Source organism: Rhinolophus hipposideros (genome assembly GCF_964194185.1).
Source record: "Rhinolophus hipposideros genome assembly, chromosome: 3".
Lineage (NCBI taxonomy): Eukaryota > Metazoa > Chordata > Mammalia > Chiroptera > Rhinolophidae > Rhinolophus > Rhinolophus hipposideros.
Window position 1 is genome coordinate 103,748,285 of NC_138049.1, and position 17,482 is coordinate 103,765,766.

General features: G+C 45.9%; 1 protein-coding gene across 2 annotated transcripts; it reads left to right on the forward strand.

Moving 5' to 3' along the window:
* Positions 1-4,174: 4,174 nt before the first annotated feature.
* On the forward strand, positions 4,175-16,327 carry TCP11 (t-complex 11). Of its 2 annotated transcripts, none has more exons than XM_081039733.1 (8): positions 4,175-4,268; positions 6,497-6,617; positions 10,054-10,274; positions 10,942-11,078; positions 11,297-11,514; positions 11,608-11,789; positions 12,780-12,943; positions 13,653-16,327. In XM_081039733.1, exons 1-8 carry the CDS (start codon positions 4,225-4,227, stop codon positions 13,883-13,885), a joined length of 1,320 nt encoding a protein of 439 aa, XP_080895859.1. In that variant the 5' UTR covers positions 4,175-4,224; the 3' UTR covers positions 13,886-16,327. The 2 variants fall into 2 exon arrangements, with proteins under 2 accessions (XP_080895859.1, XP_080895858.1); XM_081039732.1 differs by lacking the exon at positions 4,175-4,268 and adding an exon at positions 5,947-6,083.
* The last annotated feature ends 1,155 nt before the right edge of the window (positions 16,328-17,482 follow it).

The window sequence follows — 17,482 nt, forward strand, 5'->3', positions numbered from 1 at the left end:
AGATACTCTCTGGCTAAACAGTAACTTTACCAGGCCATTTCCCTCATATCTTCCTGGTCCTCAGAGCTGAGCCGACTTTCTCAAGCAGAAATGTTCTTGGGCCTCTTCATTTTCCCCTTCAAAATGCACAAGTTGTGCAAGAAAAATCCACATTCCACGCTAACAAGGCAAGGGTTATAATGAGAACTTGGTTTCTTCCAGGCAATATTTTCATCTTTTGTTTTATTTATGTTTTTAAAAAGTAAGCTTTTGTGGTAAGAAGTCAAGGCAGAGTAATAAAGAAGGATGGGAGAGTGTGGAATGGAAACTTCCTTTTCATTCATCCCCCAAAGAGCATTGACTGGAAAGGGGGAGGGGTCACTCCAGGTCCCAATACTACTCCAGGGGCAACAGAGCAGAACCAGAGCCCAGAAAGGCCAGTGAGCTGGAGCCAGTTAGCTCCATCAGCCGCAGGTCACAGATGAACCCTAGGCCAGGAACTCAGTGGGAAGAGCCTACACTGCCTCCCAGCCTGCAGGCCTCTGCTGATCAGCAGCACACAGAACGGGTCTCTCAGTTTCTACACCTGTAGAATGGGAGGACGGTCCTTTTCTCACAATGTGCCATGGATGTGCTAAAGAAACACCCCTTCTGGGTTGTGGCTCTGTGCTTCTAGGCTGAGGAGAAACAAAACACAAAACGTATTGCTCCTTCCTTTCCTAAGTAGTTCCAGATGATCTTTGTCGTCGGGAAGAGCGGGAGATGTTAAGCAGGGACGGGCCCCAACGCCCCTGTAACCAGAGGCGTGGGGTCTTCGTGCCCACGACAACCATCCCAGGCGTCCACTGATGCTGGGCCTGCACGTGACCCCACCCCGTTGCCCCGGGAGACACACAGAGGTTTGTTTTCAAATCCTGGACTCTCCCATCGAGCGCCCCTGGCGTCGCCGGCGGGGGTGCGCGTGGAGTGGGCCTGGCCGCCTGCGCACCACCGTGCCGACCCTCCCGGCCGCGCGTCCCCGCCGCCCCGCCGCGGTGGTACGGCCCGAGCCGCGGGGCTGCGCAGCCGCCCAGCCCTCTCCAGAGTAGGGCGTCCCCTTGCCAGGGCGGAGGTGAGAGGCTGGGAGCCCGAGCGCCTGGGGAGGGCGTTTGGGGCGAGGAGGTCGCCTGGCAATGGAGGAAGGGCCGTGTCCAGCGCGGGCAGCGCCCAGACTGCGCCGCAGCCCCTTTGGCCTCAGTTTCCTCGTTGCGCGTCCAACGCTCGGACCTCACTCTGGTCCTCCAGGTTCCTTTGCCCGGCTGTCCCCCGAGGGACCCCGACGCTGCCCTCTGTTGCTTTGTCCAGGTCGGGTGCGACTGGCGGGGCCTCAGCAGCCCTTGGCAGTCGGAGAGCCTCCTGCCTGGACACCCACAGCGCGCCATTTCTCCCCACCCCCAGGTCCCGTCAGCAAAATGCTGGGCGTCGAGGAGAACGTGCCCCAGAAGGACCCTGGCGATGCGGAGAGCGGGTCCTGTAAGCCCGAAACACCCGAAACACCAAGACCGAGCCGGGAGGACCAGAGCAGCCCCGAGGACCACCCGCCCCGTAGGTCCATCCCCCGCAGCCCTGTCGCCTCTCCGGGGTGCTTAGTGTGGATTAGGCCGAAAGGAGCCACTAAGGGCCCGCAGCCAGTGTGGCCCCAGCTCTCTCTTCACCGTCCCTCTCTTTTGGTTTGTCCTTCTTCTCCCACCCTGGTCTCTAGGCTCTCTATTGACCACAGGGTCTTCGGTTCTGGAGCAAGAAGTGACCCAAGTGCGATTGCTTGAAATGTGGCAAGACTTGAGGCTGAGGCATTTCAAAGCCATCTTTGTTGTCTTTCGAATTTGTAGGTGGAAAATGGCAGACACCTGGGGTAGATTTTAAACAACCCAAATGGCCCCAGATAGGAACTGTGTTCTCTTGGGGTTCATATTCTTTAGCTCTTATACGAGAGAGGTTGTTTTTTTCATGTTCCTATTGGGGCACAAGGTCACTTGGGTCGGTCTGATCTCACGGGGCCGCATCCTGCCCGGAGGGGCGGGACGGCAGCGCGCAGGCCACCAGGCCCACTCCACGCGCACCCGATGGGAAAGGCATCCCGCATTTCTCTAATAATAATCTCCAGAGAGTCTAAACAGTCATCAATCTGAAGACCTAGCCACATGCAAAAACATGAGTTAAGTGCTTGAAGATTGAAACGGGAAAATTGACTTCAAGGCCGTGCTACCAAGTTGAATTATATTCGTTTCTCTTGTAGCCACGTGGGGTCGCTGCTGGTTAACAGACTGGTACTAAGGCGCAAACAGGGTGCTTCGTAGTCCCAACTGGGAATAAGTATTCTGTAGATAGGAACGTGAGGTGGGGTGAAAGTCACTTTTTTTGCAAACACAATTTAAGCAATTGAAGTGGCTATTTAAATGAATCCATAGGTAAAACAACTTTCAGTAAAATGAATAACAAATTCCTCTTTAAAAAAATAAATTTGAAATTTTATATACTGGGTTGACTTGTTAAGTTACTTACTATACTATCTTGAAAACGTCTTTGTCCTTGGGATCTGGATTTTAAAAATCTACCATAGTTGCCTTGTATCACTAAATTCTCTTTGAGCCCTCTCCTTTCCTGAATTTTACAGCTGTTGGAGTTGCTTAGTGTTCTGGTTAGCAACTGAACAATCTTGTCAAAGCAAGCTGTGTGACCTCTGATTTGTTGTCATTGGAAAGTGTATAATATTTCCTGCAGTTCTTCAATAAGCTGCTGTAGATCAGTCTCCGAAGATTTTTTTTTTGGTTCTTATTTTGAATTAGTGGTAAGTCTATTTGCATATTTGACTGTGTTTTGTAATTTTGGCTGGAACTAAAACTTCAGAGAGGCTGCAAAGTAAAGGGAACTTTATCCACTTAAGGTTCAATTCACCTTTATGTTTACCTAAGCAGGGACTCATTACACCCGCTTTCTCTCTATTTTTTTCCTTTTACCGAAACTAAGTTAAAGTCGTGACTTTACCTCGAAAAATTTCATCATGTATCTTCTAAGAACAAAGGCATTCTCCTATGTAACCTCTTTTTTTACGATAAATTTTCCATTATTAAATCTTTTTACTAATGGAAAACTTAAACATTTACAAAAGTAGGGAGGCTAGTATAATGAACCCCCACTTAATCACCCAGCTTCAACAATTACCAAGTTATGGCCAATCTTAGTTCATTTATATCTGCCACACATCTTGGTGCCAAATACTTTTCTGTGAACAAATTGTGAAGCTTCATTGAAAGAGTGTGAGAAAATATGATTAATTGTGTGCAACTTCGTTTTATATACCAAATAATCATTATAACTACCATATATGCTTATTATATGAGAATGCTATCTATCAGCTAGGTCTTTAGTAAGAACTCAGAACAGTGGTTCCCAAATCTGGTTTGTGACAAAATTCTTGGTAATCTATTTAGTAAAATGAAATAAAGATGTTGTAATGAGCTTTTCCTAAAGTTAAATTGATTCCATTTAAAAGATTACACTTTATTCTGACAGTATTCCCTTTCTGCTCTTTTGGAGGTTGCATTATCCTTTCTTTTGTGAAATGATGGTTTTGGTGGTGGTAGAGTTGAGTTTTTTATTTGCTTGTTTCACTGTCCATACTTGGCCGAACAAAAAGTTGGCAAGTTATTGTCAGTTGCTCACTTTTTGGAAATTGAATTAGTCTGTGAAATCTTAAATCTGAGAACTACTGTTTTAGAAGACCAAATGACATTGGCGCCATTCAGTACTGTCTCTGTGGAGAATTTAATTTTATCAGAGGCAGGAAGAAAAGTGTGGAATTATAATACATGTTTATCATAATTCATGTTTATTTTGTAAGCAAATTATTGTTTCTTTGCTGCTTAATTATTCTTTTTACTTTGTAAGAGAAAGGTTTTAATTGGTTTCAGTTTCTGTTTATTATAAAATAACTTCTCTGGCCTCCCTCACCTCCCATGCTGGACTCCTCTGAGAGGCCTACTCACAGGACCTAGAGTTCACAAAATGGAAAGGACTAGAATGGTTGAATGAGTTTGTGTAAGATCAGTTTGAATCCAAATTTGGGGCCTCCTCAGTGGAGTGAATCTCTGAATAAAATAGAAATTCAGACTCGTGTGGTTTCACCGTTGTCCACTGTCCGTTCTTTCTGTCACAGGTCTGATAGATACAGATAATGACGCTTCCAAGCTCAGTAATGAGGTTGGGATGAATCATGATTTTCACATGGAAGAAGTTTTACCTCCAAGCAGGTATACACTTTCCTCATTTTCCCGTTTTATTTAATGGCTTCTGACCAGACTTAAAGCATTTTTATGTAATAATACAATCAATATTTGAATATAAGCCTTAAGAGGTCTCAACAACTTAAACAGAAGAGGAATCAGTTATAATTATTATTACCAGAGGGACAAGAAGCAAATGTTATTTAACCAGTAAATTATTGTTCCAGTGAATAAATGTTATTTAATCAAGCAATTATTGTTGGAATGTTCACTTTGGGACAGAGTGGATTTCCGATCTTTTCTGACAGATATGGAGGAAGTGGCCTGGAGTAGCTAGCTATTGCTGCGTAACAAATTACCCCAAAACTTAGCAGCTAAAATGACGACGTTCATTATCTCAGTTTCTGTGGGTCAGAAATATGGGCCTGGTTTGACTAACAGTGTGCCTCTGGCTCAAGGTCTTTCCTGAGGTTACAGTCAGTCTGTTGACTGTTGGCAGAGCCTCCTTCAGTCTTGGCCGCGTGGACCATTCCATAGGGCAGCTCACAACGTGGCAGCTGGCTGCCCTCACTCAGAGCAAGGGCCTGAGAGTGTGAGAGCCAGTGCCTCTAATGGAAACCACAGTCTTGTTGTTATCTAACCTCAGAAGTGACATCCTCTACCCCTGCCACATTCTGTCCCCTAGAAGGGAGTCACTAAACCTAGCCCACACTCCAGGGGACGGGATTACACCAGGCTGTGAGTACCAGGAGTTACAGATCTTTGGGGTCATTTTATTAGCTGCTTACCCATGGCTCCTATCAGTTATTCTTTCAAGTGATCACAGATTAAACAGGCACGGATTAAAAGGTTAATTTTCTAATAGTGGCATTTTGAACTCTTTTTTTTCTGGCTTCATAATTCGCTTAGTTTATGAGTTAGGATCAAAACTCTGTTGATGAATAATATTCCCCCACCCCTGTCAAGCTTTATTTTGATTCTTCTTAGTTCTATTGACATTGCAATAAATAAATAGGAACCGTTCAGTAAGTATGAATTAAATGGCTCTGCTGGCTTATTAGCAGGTAAGTGGGTAAATTCACTGTCAGCATTTACATTTTAAAACAGTTCTAATTCCCCACCAGAATAAATGCCAGAATAAATAATGGCAGCTTGTGATTAGTCGGCTTCCTTAAATGCTTTTGTTATTTGGCAACTTCAGGGAATCTGTCACTAAAGTGCCATTCCCTGTCACCAGCTGCCGCCTGGTCTGCATGCTCTGATTTGCCCTTGCCTGGTGCCAACAGGTGTCTGTGCCAAGCACAGTTCTGGGAACAGGTTTCTACCAAAATCCAGATCTCCTAGCACCACTCTCACTGCTGGCAGGAGAGGAGAAAAATGAAACGGAGAGTGAGCTTCTGCTAAATAGCTGGTGGTGAAGGAGTTGGGTTGGGGAGTAGGTCGAGGAAATGAGGGAGGGACAAACGAGCAGGGGAAATACCTCTATTGAGAGCTGGGTTTTCAAGGAAGGTAAGGCAAAGTTTATCTCTGGAAAAAGGTTGAAATAGAGTTTGAGGTTACTTGTCTATGATCCATTCGTGGAAAGTGGAAGGTCTGTGTCTAGATTCATATTTTTGCATGTGAATGTGCAGTTGTTTCAGCACCATTTGTTGAAAAGACTGTCCTTTCTCAATTGAATTGCCTTTGTTTCTTCTGTCTTTCTAAGGGAAAAAAAAGACTGATCTTTCTGGCTTCCATGGCTGGCTACATGAGGCTGGAAATATAGGAGGAACAAGTTTGGAGGGAGACGATAATGAATTCAATTTTAGACCTACTGATTTGGAAATATCTGTGGGTATTCAGGTATCATCAAAGAAGGAAAATCCTTTCCTAGAGTTTAAGACTAGAAGAAAATGAAAGATCATGTAGTTCATTGCCATATGTATACATACATGGAAACGGAGTCACATATTATCTAGACTCGATGCAAAACCAGTGCTAAAGCTCAGCCTGACCTCTCTTCGGGGTTCTTCCTACTGCAGAGAGAGGGCTGTTCTAGAACCGCGCGAGCCCTTCTGAGAGGTTTTGCAGATGCCCTGGACAGCCGAGTCTAACCCCAGCTGTTGAACTCTGTTGCAGTCCAAACATAGTTCCTGGCCTTTCCCTGTCAGTGTAAAGTGTTTTATCATACAAACGCTTACTTGGGGCTTAGGAGATAATGTCTTAGAGCCATTTTTGGATAGGAAAAGTAATTTGTTTATTTAACCCTTGTACAGTCTGGAAGGCAAGGTCAAGGAGAAAATGCACGATGCCTTTTGGGATCATCTTAAACAGCAACTATCAGCTACTCCCCCAGACTTCAGCTGTGCTCTTGAGCTTCTGAAAGAAATGAAAGAGGTGAGTGACTAACCTTCCATCTGTAGATGTGAAGTTCCTGGACATCCCCAGCTCATTTGAATGTCAGTGGCTAGCAAATCCTAACAGCGTGGTCCATTAATCCATCATATCTAGTCAGCAGACAAAAATCACACAGTAATTTCAACAAGAGAGTTTTCACATAATTTCACATAAAATTTCACATAAAATTTTTCACATTATAACAAGGAATTGGAGAAATGAGGGCTTTGGGCCAGTAAGAAGCAAAGAGAACTCTAAAGAACACGGGAATATCAGATAAAAGGAGGGTCCACCATACCCCTAGGCTGACACAGAACACCCCAGGACTCATTGCAGAGGGCACAGCTGGGCCAGGGGAAGTTGCTGACCACCACACACGGCAGGCACTGGGTGCTAGGGTACCAGCCCCTGCTGCAGCAGCCTGGCACTGGAGACGCCACTCAGGCTGCAGGAGCTGGCGGCTGGCAAAGCCATGCATACTACAAGAGGCTGCCAATTGAGTATTCCAGAACCCAAAATAAATGCTCTTGCCTTTTGTGATGTTTTTCTAGTATGTGGTACCCTCAGGTAACCCCTAGTGATTCACACCCTTGTCTAATCCTCTCTCCTTGAGTGAGGATGAGATCTGTAACTGGCCTCTAACCAATAGAATATGGCAGGGGTGCTGGGATGTCACATTTTGTTGTGTAAGACTGTCGTAGCAGACTGGAGAGAGACATTCTCCTGCTGGCCTTGAAGAAGCCAACAGGTACGTTGTGAACTACCTCTGGAGAGGGCCACGTGGCCAGGAAATGCAGGTGGCCTCTAGGACCAGCACCCAGCCAATGGCCAGTAAGAAGCTGGGGCCCTCAAGCATATAGCTGTAAGGAAATGAATTCAGCCAACAATTTGAATGAGCTTGGTAACAGATTCTTCCCCAGGCAAGCTTCCAAGTGAGAATGCAGCCAGGCTGACATCTTGATTAGAGCCTTGTGAGACCCTGAACAGAGCACCCAGTTAAACTGTACCTGGACCCCTGACCCACAGAAGCTGTGAGATAACAAATGTACATGCTGTTTTAAGCATCTAAGTTTACAGTAGTTTGTTAGGCAGCACAGAAAACTGCATATAGTGCACTTTACAGATGAAGCTTAGAATTTACCATCTGGTAAAGGAAAAATATTTAATAAACTTCATTTTTCCAGAGCAGAGAAAGGATGGATGGACTTGGTGCTGATAGATGATAAATTGACAAATGTCACATTCCACTGCTTTGGCTACTCAGCTCCCACACTCACACTTCTACACACATTTGAATGCCCGGGAGGTTAGACAACACCCAGCTCCTCATGGGAAGCTCAGAGCACGTGGTCACCACTGTCCTATGGTGAGGTATTTACTTCCTGCCAAGGCTGGGGAGCAAAGGCAATAGTTATCTTTAGAAGAGGGCATAGATTTGCTCCAAAGTCCTGGAGCTCTGTGCTGTGATGCCCCTACCAGAGGCTCAGTACTGCATACTTACTTGCCGTGGACACTTCCAATATCATTGAACCTTCTGGATCATAAGTCTCAAATGGTAGAGCAGCTCGTCTGGCAGCCTGGACTTGCTTCAGAGCCTTCTCTGGCTCTGGAGCCCCATGAGGTTGAAATTGGCAACCTCATCAGTGACTAAATGCATGTCACATAAGAACGTCCAAACCTATGGAGAATTTTTGTAAGAGTCTGATTTTATTTGAGCCAAACAGACACCGTGCTGGGGAGCAAGATCTCAAATGCGCCACAGGATGACAGTTTTGCAGTTTCTTTTATACACTTTGAATTAATGGGGGGAACGTAAGGAAGATTATAGTTAACAAGATTATTTGCTCCCTTGAGGGGTCTGAATAAGACTACTCTGGCAGTTCAGAGGTGCGCAGAAACAATGGACAGGGCTGGCTTAAGGCAAAGACAAACCTTTTACTACAGAAACTATATTCCTGGGACACGACTACCCACCATGACCTGCCTAGTTAGGAATTTATGATCAAGGTCCCCCTGGGAGGTTACTTTCAGTCATTTGACTTGTCAGATTGATTACAGAGCCCTTATTTAATCCACAAAACACAAATGTAGTGTAGGTTACCTCGAAAATCCAAAAAGACTTATAAGTACCGTGCCTCTTTTTTCATGGTGGGAAGTTTGAGGTACAGTAACTTGTCTTTCATCTTGGAGGGAATAGCTTGACGAGGTCCAGACCTCTGAAGCTCTGGCAGCTTCGCTGAATTTTTGTGGGGATTATCTGCCATCCTCCAGTCTGCATGTCTTTTTAAGGTATCTAAAATACTTGCTACTTCCTGCTCATCAGACCCAATGGACATATGGCCATGGAGTTCGAACCTCACTCGTGGTACCAATTTTGTATCAGTCAGGGTCCAATGAGGAGAAGAAAGCAGACAGTAATTTGAACAGAGGGAAGCTGTAATGCGGTAGGAGCTTGCTGAGGAGGAGTGCACAGAACCAGGAGGGAGGACTCTTCCTCTTAGCATCCCGTCAGCATACTCTAACAAAACTTAACTTTGTGCCAGTCAGCAAAGTAAAACTACAGGAAGGGCCGGCTGCATTTTCCGAGTCGGCACTGAAGGGTGGACCCGGAACTGACAGGCTCCACATGGATGACTGGCGCGGTTTACCATTTGCACAGAGAACATGGGGCACCTTGCACTTTGTTTAAGAAGCAGCAGAACATGGGATCTCACTATGACAACACGGTGTTCCATTCAATTAAACAAATGATTGTTGAATCCCATCCCTCACGCCCACCGTGTTCTGTAGGTTATGGGGCACAGAGATGAAGAAAGACTCTGTTCACAGGTTAATCGGTGATTTCCAGTTACTTTTAGCAGTTCCTTTGCGTATTTTATCCTTACTCTTTGAAGTAAAAATCTCAAAAATGCCCACTTTTCTAAATGAAGAGTACCTCATCACCATGTCGTGGTGTATATTTTATATTTGTTGCAGTTTGTGTTTTGTTTTTTTTAAACTTTTTAAAAATTTAAGTGTGTTTTTCCAGGAGCTCCAAGTCAAGTAGTTGTTTCAATGTACTTGTGGAGGGCGCAGCTCACAGTGGCCCATGTGGGGATTGAACTGGCATCGTTAAGAGCACCGCATTCTAACCAACTGAGCTATCTGGCCACCCCCATTTGTGTTTCTTTTTACCACACTCCTTGATTTTGTTTATCTCTTTATCTTATTCTGCCCAGACAATAATATATCATTGCCGTAACTGATCCCCAAAAGCCTTGGACTATTATTGGCCCCTAAACAAAGATAAATAGTGCTGTCTAGGGAATTTAGGGACCCAACTTCTTGATCCTTAAAAGCCACAGGCTGGGATGTCTTTGACTAGAGCGTTTGTCCATTAGAGAAAGTCTGGGACTCTAAACCCAATGTAAGTCGTCTGACTTTGTTTCCTGGGCAGATCCTGCTGTCCCTGCTGTTACCACGCCAGAACCGCCTCAGAAGTGAAATCGAGGAAGCTCTAGACATGGACCTCCTTGGGCGGGAGGCAGAACGTGGGGACCTGCAGGTCCCTCATCTCTCTAAGCGCGTTCTCAACATGATGACCCTGCTGTGCGCACCAGTTCGGGATGAAGCCGTACAGAAACTCGAGAACGTTGCAGACCCCGTTTGCTTACTGAGGTGTGACGCTTGATTCCGTCCCCCGAAACCTGACTTTTCCCCTGGGTGATAGTCCCTATCTTGGCTCTACCTGACTAACCCCCTTCTCTCGGGCCTATTAGCTTTCCTTTTCCAAAGATGGCCTTGCCAGACTCTTTGGTTATCCTTCTAGATTGATTGGGCCCCTGTGTAACGTCCTACCATAAAACGTGAGCAGATGTAATCTTTTCTCTCAAGGAGTCCAAACATTGCTTTCCCGTTTTCTTATCGTAGTTCATACAATATGGGGCAGGGTTGGGGTGGGGGGAGTAAAGTGATTGGCTCAGAAATCAGATCGGAAATAGCACCACCTGTCATCCCACTTCCCAGAGAGAATTGTTAGCGTTCTGGTGTGTTTTCTTCCACTGACTACTTTTTCTTAAGAGACACCAGAATGACCGTTGTGGAAAGAGATCTAGCTCAGAGACTTCCAGGTCAAAGGCAGCTCCAAAGACTTTCAGGTTCCTGGCTCTGCTACTCACTCACTCTGGGCCACATGTCCTCTTTGGTAAATTTGGGAGGCACGACTGAGTTAGTTTTAAAGCCCCACCTACCTTTAGAATACAGTGATTTAATGGCTCCTCGTGTCGGAACCCTTCTCACTAGATTTCTTTTCATAGTCTCCATGTTCTGTTTTCCCTTATGTCAGAGGGATCTTTCACGTTCTGGGCCTGATGAAAATGGACATGGTGAACTATACTATCCAGAGCCTCCAGCCCCACCTGCAGGAACATTCCATCCAGCACGAACGGGCTAAATTTCAGGAACAACTCAACAAGCAGCCTAGTATGTATATAACTCGAGGGTAGGAGTGGGAAGGTCTGACCTTGGGGCTGATTTGTATGATGCTGGAGAGTTTCTTTCGCGGGTAGCGGGAGGGAGAAGGACCAGCTAGGACAGAGACACCCCTCCGACCCCAAAGCGTCTGTTCGTGAGAGAAGAACCTTAGCCTTGAAGCCTCAGGGATGCGGACGCTGAGGCCGCTCACACGCTTCCTGTCACAGGCCTCCTGGACCACACCACCAAATGGCTGACCCGAGCGGCAGCAGACCTCACCACGCTGCCTCCAGCGGGCCCTGACGCTCCCGACTCCTCCAGTGTGGCCTGCCCGTCTCCAAATGAGGCAGCCGACGGCCCAGAGCCCGTCAGCCCCGCCATGGTGCTGTCCCAGGGTTTCCTGAACCTTCTTCTCTGGGACCCTGAAAATGAGGAGTTCCCTGAGGTAGGATGTGCGGGCCCCACCATGTTGTTTTGCACTCAGGGCTTCTGCCAGGGCCCTCCTCTCCTGACGGCCTGTCCTTCCCGGCTTCCTCAGACCCTGCTGAGGGACAGAGCCCGGCTGCAGGAGCTGGAGTCGCAGCTGCGCCAGTTAACCGTCCTGGCCGCAGTCTTGCTGGTGGCCAGCAGTTTCTCTGGCAGTGTTCTGTTCGGCTCACCTCAGTTTGTGGATAAGCTGAAACGCATCGCCAAAGCCCACATGGAGGAGTTTAATTCCAGGTGAGCTGCACAGGTTGGTTGGTTGGTTTTAGAGTCCACGATGCGTGGTAGGAGGGCATGGGCAGAGCAGGATGATGACTTACGTACCACACAAAGCACAGAATGGCACTTTGCACCCATCCACAGCGATTGTCGGTGTCTTTCTATAAGTGGTCCTGAGGCTTGTGACAAAGGAAAAGAAAACTTTCTTCCAAAAAGAGCAGCGTGGAGGATACTTTGCTACAAAATGAGTCGTGATCTTGTTTGCGGCAAAGGAGTGGTTACCTAGCTGATGGAGGACAGCGTAGTGGGCTGGTCGTATGTGTAGCTCGGAGCTGATCCGTCCGTCAGTGGTACTGACTGACCATCCACTGTGGGTGCAGGGAATCAGAGGGCCAGGTTTACCACTGGAATTGGTGACAGTAGGACGGATGACCATGGGAAAGGTCCAAGAAAGTCTTAAAAATGTATGTACATATATACCGAGGGTGCCAAAGAAGTGGATACACATTTTAAGAAAGGAAAAAAATGTATTAAAATTACTCTGGTGGTCACCACGTTGAGCACCTCTTGTAATTGCAGAAGTCAAACATGACTTGTATTTATCTTCTGTTATCGGTATATATTGAACATTACAATTTTAATATAGTTCTTTCCTTTCTTAAAATGTGTGTACATTTTTTTTTGGCACTCTCTGCAAATAACTGTTCCATGAAGCAAAAGAATACTGAGTTGATCCGAGAGCAGAACCAACCCCTTGTCCGGAGTTGACTTTAGTTTATCTTGTTTACTAAGAAGTAGAACCTGGTACCCTATGAGATATTAGTTGATATCTCGAGGGTTAGAGGGAACCTACCCACTGACCTCTGCTGTGGCCCAGGGCTGGGCTGAGGGCAGGAAGATGGCTGGGAGATGCCCGCAGGTGGGCGCAGCTGCTGCTGTGGGGCTTCCCGGGCTTGGCCTGTGCCAGGGCCACACGGTAGTACCCGCTTCCTCTCCTTCCTGGCCTAGGCCCGAGGAGGCTATGCTGACTGTGAGTGAACAGGTGTCTCGGGAAATGCATCAAAGCCTCAAGAGCATGGGCCTTGCTGCTCTGAGCAGCGACAACACCGCGTCCCTGATAGGACAGCTGCGGAGCATTGCCAAGGAGGAGAACTGTGTCCGCAGTGTCATCGGTGAGGTGGCTGGGGGTGTGAGAGCTGCGGGGAGAGGTAGAGCCCAACCCTGGAAGTCAGTGCCTGAACCGTTCAACAGGGACAGGCACGATCATTGAGCAAGTCACTGCGTAGGCTTTAGTTTATTCAAAATGCTGGGTTGAAAATAATATCTATTTTAAAGATTGACACTATCGTTCTAAGGAAGATTTGTACCCAGGAATTCATGACTTCTAGGTGTGGTCTACTGTCCAACCAACCTGGCTAAGTCAACCCTGGCCTTCATGGCCATTTTCTGACTGTAGTCGGAGACATGGGAGATACACCCCCTGCCAACAAGAAACTAATGCTGAATTATGCTGGAGGATACGGTCCCCTAGGAGGGACTCCCCACATCCCACATTGGATTAAGAGCACCTAACCTGCTCCATAGCAGTCTAAGATGCTCCTGTTATGTCTCTTACTCAGTAGGATCTAACTGATGGACACTTAAGTCATCTTTTGAATAGTCAAAAACTTACCAGCCCACTAGTTTTTGATCTTGGCTTTGCCCTTGGGAGCAAGATAGCAGCCCTCTTCCCCCCAAATCGAAGCAGATTTCCTTATCTCCGGCTAAGCGAGTAGGTTAGTGAGTAGCTCAGTTAACTTAGAACTTGGATGATGCAGGGGCAGCATTTCTCCCTGAAAGTTGTTTGCCTGTTCCCGTCTCACTGTCCTTTCCTGCCCATAGATCAGCGGATCCATTTGTTTCTCAAATGCTGTTTGGTTCTTGGTGTGCAGCGATCTCTGTTAGACCTCCCTGGAGGCCTTACTCTTATCGAAGCAGAACTGGCCGAACTGGGTCAGAAGTTTGTCAACCTAAAGCATCACAATCAGCAGGTGTTTGGTCCCTACTACACGGAAATCCTAAAAACCCTCATCCCCCCAAGCCAGACACTGGAAGCAGAAGTTGCGTCTCTCTGATAGCACCAGCTCCAAGCCCTGGCACCTTGGACCCAGAAAAGCAGCCCATCATTTTGCTGGGGTGACATCACCAGTGACCAGCCAAGCAGCATGCCTTTCACCCCCCTGCGGCCAGTGCCAGGGCTGGAGTGAGCCAGTGTGTAAACCCAGCTGGCCCAAATTCATTCACTAATAAACTTGTGAGCTGAAAACCACTGTTCCTGTGCTGAGCTGTGGCCAGGCCCTGTGCCCTCAGCCCCCAACTAGCTAAGAAGCCAGAGGCCCCCAGTTTTTCCTCCCCTGACTAGGTGTTCCCTTCAACATGAGAAGCCAAGAAGCCAAGACATCCAAGTGCTAGCTAGCGTTATTTTGTCTAAGGGTAAAGCATTTCTCTGAGGGCTCTAAGAACTCTGTGGAATTATCCAAAATGTGAGTATAAGGGCTTCTCTGGAAGTTAGAACTTTGTTTTATCCAGTTCAGCTCAGGATTGGGCACGATTGGAAGAATTTAACAGGAACCTAATTTCTAGGGTGCAGCAAGGAGTCAAGAAATAGAGCTTCAGCTCCCTCTTCTGTTGCAGGATCTGAAGCAGAGTGCAAACTGGGGCTGGGTATAACAGGGACATAGGCGGCTGCGAGCCCGCAGTTGAGAACAGGTTTCAGAGTTCGTGGGATTTCTCACTCAAGTATCCAGAGTTCGGGCTTGGACAATTGGGTCAGCAACTGACTTGGATCAGGTTTTTCCTTGGTCCTGTCCTCTAGCCGAGTGAGTTCTCATCTCTAAGCTGAGACTGAGGGGATATGGGCATTCAGGGGTGGAACACCTTCCATCCTTCTTCCCACTTCCAGTCTGGGACTTTAATTGGCAGTTTTGGTTGTGAGCTCTTGTTTGGCACCACAAATGAGAGACGTTCTGAAAGGACCTGAGCTTGTCTCCTGGGGTTGTAGAGATCCAAGCCGTCATTCTCAGGGTGACGGCAGCAGACCAGCCCCAACCTAGTATGGCTGAAATGAGGAAAATGTTCCATTCAGATTCCCCCCTCCCCCCTTTTTTATGTAATGCACAAGAGAAAACAGAAATACACTTATGCACTCTTCAGGTAGGGTGAAGAGAAACAATGTTCTCACCATCTGAGGAGTGGTGGGAGCTGAATATAAGACACTTAATGTAGGAAGAACAACTGAAGAGGGGCTTGAGTTCCATTAGCCCAGGGTTTCCTCCTCCTTGATTTCCTTTCCAGAGAGCAGAGCCTCGCTGGGTGGCACAGCCGGTCAGCAGTGTGACTTCTACTATGACCAGAAAAGCCAGAGGGCCTGGGTCACTCAGAGTTTCCTCATTCTGGGGATGTCCTGTAGCTAGAGAAGCCCAGAAAAAGGAGTATGTTTAAGGAACATACTCTTAAACATAAGAGTATGGATGGAGTCCATACTTTGGATGGATGGATTCTTATCTGCAACAATTAGAATTTTTTTAAAAATCCACATTTTGGAAGCCTCATTATGAGAGTCAGAATTGATCTGAAGGGATTCCTGTGTGGAGGGCTACCTGGTCGGTGGGTGCAGACACGAGGCTGACAACAGAACCTTGCTTTGTACTTCATAATAGAAATATGAAAAGATCGATTTCTCAGAAGTTTTGAGTTCATTTTCTTGTGCCTCCACGTGGAGGAGACAGAGATCCTGACCTGAACAAGGAAAGATAGCTCGATTTAATCCTGTGTTAGGCCGGCGGAGGAATGAGTCACAGGAGACCAAGATTGGTCTATTAGAATTTATTTGGCGTGTTTGAGCTGCGGGAGGTCAGGCTGCAGCAGAGGGAAAAGACCATAACCTCCCCAGCAAAGGGGTGTGGAGTTTTATTTATAGGAGGGGTAAACTCGGCTGTTCCCCCTTCAATGCTTCAGGGGGTTTTCATTGCATTGTCTCTAGCAACCAAGGGTTTGGGGGGCATCGTCAAGCCCTCTGGCTCCACACCCTGGCCCCCAGGCCTCCATCCGGACACCCAGGCCCACCCAGGCCCACTGATCACAAGCCCCTAAGAGACAAAGTACAAAGCAAGACAGGAAAAGGTGGTTTCTACATTCTAGGTGACTTCTCCAGGCCTAAGGCAAACACAAGCCGGCAGGTACAAGGTACAAAGCAAGACAAGATGGCTTTTAAGATAAGAAGTTTCCTGTTCCTGGCCTAAATATGGCCTAACATCTGCACATGGTTTGAGAGATATAAATTTCAAATTGTAAAATATACATAAAATTTACCATTAGTGACAATTAGTACATTTACAGCATTGTACAACTATCTCCACTATCTAGTTCTGGAACATTTTCATCACCACAAAGGGAAATCCCATACTCATTTAGCAGTCACTTCTCATTCTTCCCTCCCTGTAGCCCCTGGTGACCACTGATCTGCTTTCTGTTTCAATGGATTTTCTGACTCTAGATAAATAAAATAATATGAAGTCTTTTTGTGAATGGCTTCTTTCTCTTAGTAAGTTTTAAAGATTCATCATGTTGTAGCATGTTTTGATTTCTGCTTTTATCTTATTTCCGTCCTTCTCTTGGCTTTGGGTTTATTTCACTCTTCTTTTTTGAGGTTCTTGAGGGTAGAAGCATGGATATTTAGGATTTTTCCTCTTTTCCAATGAATGCATTTAGTACTATGAATTTATATCTCAGCACTGCTTTACCTTGTCACACAAATTTCGATGTGTTGTATTTTTGTTTTCATTCAGTTCAATGCATATTTTGATTTCCCTTGAGATATTCTTTTTGACCCATCGATTGTTTTAAAGTGTGTTGTTTGTTTCTAAGTGTTTGGAGAATTTCCTGTTATCTTTGTTATTGATTTCTATTTTGATTCTACTGTGGTTCAATAACACACTGTGTATGATTTTAATTCTTAAATGTAATTTTAAATTTGTTGAGGTTTGGTTTATGGCCCAGTATATGTTCCAATGGGCACTTTAAAGACAAAAGTGCGTTCTGTTGTTGTTGCCTAGAGTGTTCTATAAGTGCCAGTAAGATCCTGTTGGTTGATGGTAATAAGTTCTATATCCTTGCTGATTTTCTCTCTACCATGTTTTCCTGAAAATAAGACCTAGCTGGACTATCAGCTCTAACACATCTTTTGGAGCAAAAATTTATATAAGGCCCGGTCTTATTTTAATATAAGACCGGGTCATATATAATATAATATAATATAATATAATATAATATAATATAATATAATATAATACTGGGTCTTATATTAATTTTTGCTTCAAAAGACACATTAGAGGTGATGGTCTGGCTGGGTCTTATTTTTTGGGGAAACAACAGTAGTTGTTCTATCAGTTGTTGACCAAATCTCCAACTACATTAGTCTGCTCAGGCTGCCATAACAATCCACCATAGAAATGTATTTCTAGGACAGCCGGTTGGCTTAGTGGTTAGAGTGCAGTGCTCAGAACACCAAGGTCGCCAGTTTGATTCCCACGCAGGCCAGTGAGCTGTGCCCTCCACAACTAGATTGAAAACAATGACTTGACATGGAGCTGATGGGTTCTGGAAAGACACACTATTCCCCAATATTCCTCAATAAAATTTTCAAAAAAGAAAAAGAAAAGGAAAAAAAAAAA

What these genes read in the sequence shown, in the direction of transcription:
- TCP11 (XM_081039732.1), top strand. Translation starts at nt 6,034, where the DNA reads ATGAATTCAATTTTAGACCTACTGATTTGGAAATATCTGTGGGTATTC. An exon ending in AAATATCTGTGGGTATTCAG is followed by an intron (nt 6,084 to 6,496) that starts GTATCATCAAAG and finishes ACCCTTGTACAG; the next exon opens with TCTGGAAGGCAAGGTCAAGG. An exon ending in TTCTGAAAGAAATGAAAGAG is followed by an intron (nt 6,618 to 10,053) that starts GTGAGTGACTAA and finishes TTTCCTGGGCAG; the next exon opens with ATCCTGCTGTCCCTGCTGTT.